Below are 6,589 nucleotides of genomic sequence, written 5' to 3'. Positions count from 1 at the left end.
GCCTCTTGTTTTGGTGAGGAAATGTGGGGAGTTTCTCCCCGGATCTCCGAGGGGGAAACTCTCCACGACGTTGCAAAATGTGCTAGCTACAATGCTTTTGTCATTTCACGAACTCCTCTAAACTTTGCAAAACGAGAAAGTTACAAAGCTTCTCTCGCTTTACCAAGTCCGACCTCCCAACTTCTCCAAGTAAAGCTGGGGAACCCAAAACAAGGGGAGTGAGGGACTCCGACCCATCAGGACTTGTGCTAAGGCTCACAACAAAGGGGAGGCACTCGGCTCTACGGAGGGCTTTTGGTTACGCACAGGAATTCCTAACCTAAATGTTAGCTCTAGAAAATCGACGATCCATCATGCAGGCACGTCGTCGCGCCGACCAGTGTCGTGTTAATAAAATAATTTAAATTTGCATTCCAAACTAAAACCTTAGAGTAGTAGACTAGAACTTCACCTTAAGGACTCGTTAACTACTTCCCTGTGGGATTGACAATCCAGACTTAATAGAGTCATACATCATTGAAATTATACGTATACTTGCTTGAGAAGTCCCAGTGAGTAATAGTACCTAATTTTAAGAAATTAATTAATTTGTTAGAGAGTGGAGCAAGTTTATGGTGCTATTACCGGGACTTACATTATTGTGATAATTGCTGGGGCGGATCAATAATCATGTCATTTTTTGGAGTGGAGCCAGCTCTACTCAGTTTTCTACCTATTACTCACAGCCTCACTCTTTTGTTAATCCAGCTTCTATTTCAGAAAGATTGGGAAAGATGGAAGATGACATATTTTTTATTCAAACGATGATATACAACCTAGTGGATCACACATCACATATGGATTAAAAAAATAAATGCCAAAACAATCACTTTCCTAGTTTTCAAGCTGCATAATTAGAGATGTATAGGAAAAACCAGTAGATAGGAGGTGATAATTTAGTGGGGTTTCTTGTATATTCTCCTTACCAGCCTTATGCATGTAGTTAGTTGATGGAAGAAGAAATAGAAGATGAAGAAGAAGAAGATGATGAAGAAGAAGAGAAGAAGAAAGGAGGCGCGAGGGTCGGATTTTTGCGCAGGGAGGGGGACGGGGGGCGGCGGAGGGGGGCCGACAGGGAGCGGCTGGAGGAGCGCCGCCCGGTTGGAGGAGGTCCGGCGACGGGCTTCGCCTGCGAGGAGAAGGTCGGCGGTTTCGCGCGAACGGGAGCGTGGTTTTTGCCGTGGGTCGCGATCCACAGGGAGAGGGAGCGGGCGTAAGTTTTGAGAGGATAATATATATATAATAATATAATATATTATATAATAATAATAATTATTATTATATTATTATAATTATCATTTGTGTATTCTTCACCCGTATACGTCCTCGCGGTGAAGTGAACATCCTTCTTGACTAAAATCGACGTTACGGACGCATTGGCGCAGTCCGTTTCGTCATTCGGGGTCGTTTGGGCCACTTTTTTGACGATCGTGCCCAAAATGATAATTCGCACATTTTTACCCCGCCCACGAAGCCGTAGAGAAGTGGACATCCCCCGTAAGTGAAATCGATGTTTTGGATACAGTGGCGGGGTCTATTTCATCATTCGGGGCCATCTAAACAACGTCACCGACGATCGGGTCAATTTGAGTCAATTTCGCGCGTGACGCGAGACAAAATATTTGTTGTCCTGATCGGAGCCGTCAATCGTGCTAAATGCCGACCGGCCTTCGCCTATGTGAAAGCCAAAGACTAGCAGAATGACCATGGCTATGTGCCCCTCAACACGTGCCAAAAAGGCCTCGAGCGCATGTCTAAACTATCGGATGTTACAGACGGACCGTAGACTATCCCGAGTCAAGCAGATGGACACCCTACACTCGTGACATCAAAAATTGATGCCAACAAGGACATCAAAGATGAGAGCTACGAGGTTAGAGAAATTGATGGAGGTTGGTATGATGTGGGAGATGAGATAATAATGAGGTGGAGATTAGAGTAGCATTGAAAACACAAACGATATTAGGAGCATAGGTGCTCATTAACAAAGTTAGGAGTGTAGGACCTTATTATCGTATATTTGAAATTCACACAATTTGAAACTCGTTGAAAATTAGGCTTTTGGGTATTCAAAATTTCTCAAAAAATACATATATAATTTACATCACATCAGATGCCTAAAAACTTAAAACCCATGCATTTATTTTACATGACACACATGATATTAGAATTCAACAGTAGATACGAAGAAATCAGAGATGAGAGCTACTAGGTTGTAAATATATGAAGCAAACCCTAGGATGATGACAACATGTAATGACACAATCACTTATGTTTTGTTCAAAGTACAAACTACAATAGAATCAATGTTGCTTTTCACCTTCGCTGGAAATTCAATGACCGGATGCAGAAAACAAATATAAAAGCAAAAAGAACAGAGAAGCTCACCAATACCACACCCACAACACCCAGCATGTCTCTATCATAACCAAAATGCTCCTTCACATATAGATTAATCGGTCGGTCGGCCTGCCCCGGCACCCGGATTAACGCATCCACATCACCAAATTGGCTCACAATTAACCCATAAACTGTCCACGCTAACGGGCAAATCCAGTAATACCAAATCCACCACTTTGGAATCATCTGCAAATTCACTGGTTACTTAGCATGGGCTTGTAAACAAAGGGATGCCTATAAGATAATTTATGAGAACAAACTTACTGATTTGGGAATGTAGAAGCCTGAGAAAAGAGTGAATATTGCGTAAAAAGCAGATGAAAGGATGGCGGCCATTTGATGATTAGGTGATATCGACACGGTCATCATCCCATAATAGGTGAAGTACAAAAACGTGGAGAAGGTGATAAAAAAGAACCAAAAGAACTTTTCTGCGGTCCATTCAAAACTCATCATGGAGTATACTACAGTTGTGAACTGCAAGCTCTGGAAGATTATATATGGGATTTCCACAACCACCTATATCAAGGAATCGTTATGTTAAGTTTCTATTCTCTCCGAATGTGTAGAATTTATATGTTTCAACAAATATTTATTTTGTGAGGTGTTTTGTGACAAAAGAATGAAAGGTTTTCAACGCACATGAGCTATGGCATATGGTACAGCAGAGTACATTCCTGCACCTCTCTCGCGATAGAATACTGTTCGCTCAGTAGCAACAACTGGTTGTACATTTGAACAATTACTGATACCAATAAACTGTGATGATATAACCATGTAACCAAGAATGATTCTCAGGTCATTTGCATTATCTCTGAGTTATACAGAAGAGACAAAAAAAAATATAATGTTTAGCATTTGTAGAGAATAAACTAAAGATAATGAAGTGAAACATCAAAATAATGCACCTTTTTTGGCCGATCTTCCAACTAATGCTACCCAGAAATAGAGAAGTTACAAAGGTGAAAAACAGTCTGACCAAGCTGTAGTGAGGACTCCTCCAATAGGTCCACCAATGCTTCCAGAAGCAAATTCTGAATTGGGTGTAGATAGTTTGAGAGTATTTCGAGGGGAAGTAAAGGTCCTCGGATTCTGGGGCTGGTTCGCTTAGCTCAGTAACAAGTTCCTTATTTAGCCTGATTGAATGAAATGAGACAGAAAAAAATGGGGGTTCAATGTGGATTGATAGGCTAAAATCTGAGATTAAAAAGGAATAAAATCCTAAACAATCTATTCACTATTTAGACGTGGTTAATTTAATCCCAAAGTTTTGTAGTGATCAAATTTAGTCCCAAAGTTTTGTAGTAATCAAATAAGAATAATGTTATCTCTAAAGAAGGATTTTAAAGAAAAGGAGAAGAATTCTATATCAGATGGTTCAACAAACTACTTAGCTAGTAGAAATTTAAAGTTGAGGTACGCTGCATGGCTTGCATGACTAAAAATGAACGAAGAACCAAATAAATAAATAAATAAATAATGCATCATATGGTTACAACAAGCATATAAGCAAGAACTAGATTTTGCTTACTCGTATAAACTTGATGATTGATAGTAGTCAGCAAAATCAATCTTTTTGTCATCTTTAGCGACACTTGATGTTATGGCCAGCATCCAGGTCGCTGGATTTTCTTTTTCCTTGATTTTCGGAACACCAGGAATTTCCTAATGTTTAAAAAGTAACAATACTTTATTGCTTATTTCCTTTGCATATTAGGAAAATAATGCAAAGTGAAGTCACAAGGAATGGGCATATTTTCAATAAATAGATAGCAAATAATATTTTTCAAAAGGAAAGAAGTAGAATGAGAATGTGACCTCAAAATATTCAATCAACTTTTGAGAATTTTGGCCAAGAGGACCAGAGTATATGATTTGTCCTCCTCTTTTCAGCAACAAAAGCTGTGCAAGGCGTCAATTTAGTAAAAATGAAAGTCAATGAGCAAATTTGGTATCTTAACTAGTTTATTTACAAGAAAAATTGTGCATTTTGCATTTATTACCTCATCAAATGATTCAAAAATGTCAATACTTGGTTGATGTATGGTACAGACTATTGTTCGTCCAGTGCCAACTATATTTCTCACAGTTCTCATGACAATGGCTGCAGCTTTTGCATCCAAACCTGTGGTCGGTTCATCCATGAAGATGACCGATGGATTTGCAACCAGTTCTACAGCTACTGTTAACCTTTTTCTTTGTTCTGTTGACAGCCCCGAAACACCAGGGAGGCCAACTATGGCATCCTTAAGATTGGTGAGCTCCACCAACTCCATCACCTCATCTATGAATTTCTGCACATGAAAAATATAAATCTTATCCAAAATATATATTGTCCATATAAATATCAGCAAAAGAGGATCTTGCTCTACATCCTAATGAATTCAAGCATCAAATTTTAACAATTGAAAATGCTCACCTTTTTTTCTTCATTGTTAAAATTCATAGAAAGACGGAGGAAGGCAGAGTATAATAAGGATTCATTCACAGTGATCTGAGGAGAGTGAATATCATTTTGTTCACAGTAACCTAAAACTCTTGTAAATGTAGCTTGGTTCTTAGGATAACCAGAAATTCTTATATCTCCTTCAATGTTACCAATATTCTTTCTTCCTGCCAAAATATCCATTAGGGTCGTCTTTCCTGCTCCGCTTACTCCCATTAGGGCGGTCAAGTTTCCAGGACGGAAAGCTCCAGTAATGTCCTTCAACAATTGAATCCTATCGACAACCTTCCCATGGTTTTTAATGTGCTTGGAATCACAAATGTTTAAATTAGTTTTTGCTAAGAACAAGATTTAGAAGAATACATACAAAAATAGAATTTCTCTTAAATTACTTGAAATATTAAATGCATGGTATTTAGAAGGAATAGTCCATTTGATATCAATGAGATAGCAAATTTGCAACATTGATATAGAAACTGTGGTTGAGAGGAATGAGATGGCGTCAAAAAAACTAAAAGAAAGAGAAAAGTTCCCAAAAGTCCCATCACTGTTTGCAGGGGTCATTTTAGTCCCAGAGTTTATAAAAATAAAAATGTCAATTTAGTCCTCAATAGGAACTATTTTAGCCCCCATTAAAACAATCTTGAGACTAATTTATTACTTCTATAAAATTGAGACTAAAATGGCCCCTCTAAATATTCAAGGGATTATTTTGGTGCTTTATTCGTAAAAGAAAGATTAGCCAATGTAAAGCTTACCCGAGGCATGTCGATAAAGTAATTTACATCATGAAAAGAAACAGTTAACGGTGTGAAAGGAAGAACCATCCCTTTCTTCGAAAGATAGCTATTTGATGCATCAACACTTTCAAATGAATGCCCCTTCTTCTGTAAGCCCATTATTTCTCCTACAAAAGGGTTTTGATATCCATGTTTCACATCAAAAAGTACATTTTTTTCAATCTATAGTCCTTCCAAAGTTTTGCAGATAGGTGAGGAAATAAAAGTATTAAATGTGTCGTACTTTTATTATCCTCATCATTTGTAGGTAAAGCTTGAGGTGAAGAATCATTATCAGTGTCCACTATCATAATCTTTGCTGTCCGCCTCATCTCTATATTTGCTTCTAAACTTGATGCTTCTGCCTCAGATATAACTGATTGGGGCGTTTCAATGGCTATCAAAATACAGTTCAAGTAAAACAATATTAAATTTTGTCTAATCCAATTTAAGATAGAGAGGAAGAAAATGATCAAGAATAAAGTTGGGTTGAAGCTTACGTCCCAGATAGGTTAGTGCAAGAGTGAAAACGACATTAAAAAGGATTGCAAATCCTGATAGCGCACCAATGCCAAGCCAATACCACTTCTTTTCTGGGAATACGCCGATAGTTTCTAATACTTCCAAGCCTATGCTTTCACTGAGTGCCTACAGATTTAGTTTGATCATTGACTCCCTTATGAAAGACAATATCTTAAGAAATAAGTCACAGGAGATCCTTACAGATTTATTCATCCATCTTGGAGCTAAAAATTCGTTAACAGTTAGAGCAGTATATCCATATGTAAATGGTGAAACCCAGTAACCCCACATCCAAAGCTTTGGTATTAAATCTATATCATCAATACATAGATTTTAATAGCTGATATATATATATATATATATATATCAATTTCTGAGCTAAATTAATTAAAAATACAAAAAT

General features: G+C 37.8%; 1 protein-coding gene across 1 annotated transcript in view; it reads right to left on the bottom strand.

Moving 5' to 3' along the window:
• Positions 1-2,293: 2,293 nt before the first annotated feature.
• Positions 2,294-6,589, bottom strand: part of LOC110029745 (ABC transporter G family member 42-like) — a 16,249-nt gene continuing 11,953 nt past the window's right edge. Inside the window, 12 exon segments of the mRNA XM_020732170.1 lie at positions 2,294-2,625; positions 2,704-2,958; positions 3,082-3,253; positions 3,348-3,575; positions 3,971-4,104; positions 4,258-4,341; positions 4,443-4,733; positions 4,859-5,191; positions 5,644-5,792; positions 5,909-6,061; positions 6,165-6,312; positions 6,388-6,497. Coding sequence (XP_020587829.1) covers positions 2,356-2,625; positions 2,704-2,958; positions 3,082-3,253; positions 3,348-3,575; positions 3,971-4,104; positions 4,258-4,341; positions 4,443-4,733; positions 4,859-5,191; positions 5,644-5,792; positions 5,909-6,061; positions 6,165-6,312; positions 6,388-6,497 — 2,327 coding nt within the window. The 3' untranslated portion in view covers positions 2,294-2,355.

Source organism: Phalaenopsis equestris, unplaced genomic scaffold, assembly GCF_001263595.1.
Source record: "Phalaenopsis equestris unplaced genomic scaffold, ASM126359v1 Scaffold000600, whole genome shotgun sequence".
Classification (NCBI taxonomy): Eukaryota; Viridiplantae; Streptophyta; class Magnoliopsida; order Asparagales; family Orchidaceae; genus Phalaenopsis; species Phalaenopsis equestris.
This window is presented reverse-complemented; position numbering and strand designations above follow the sequence as displayed.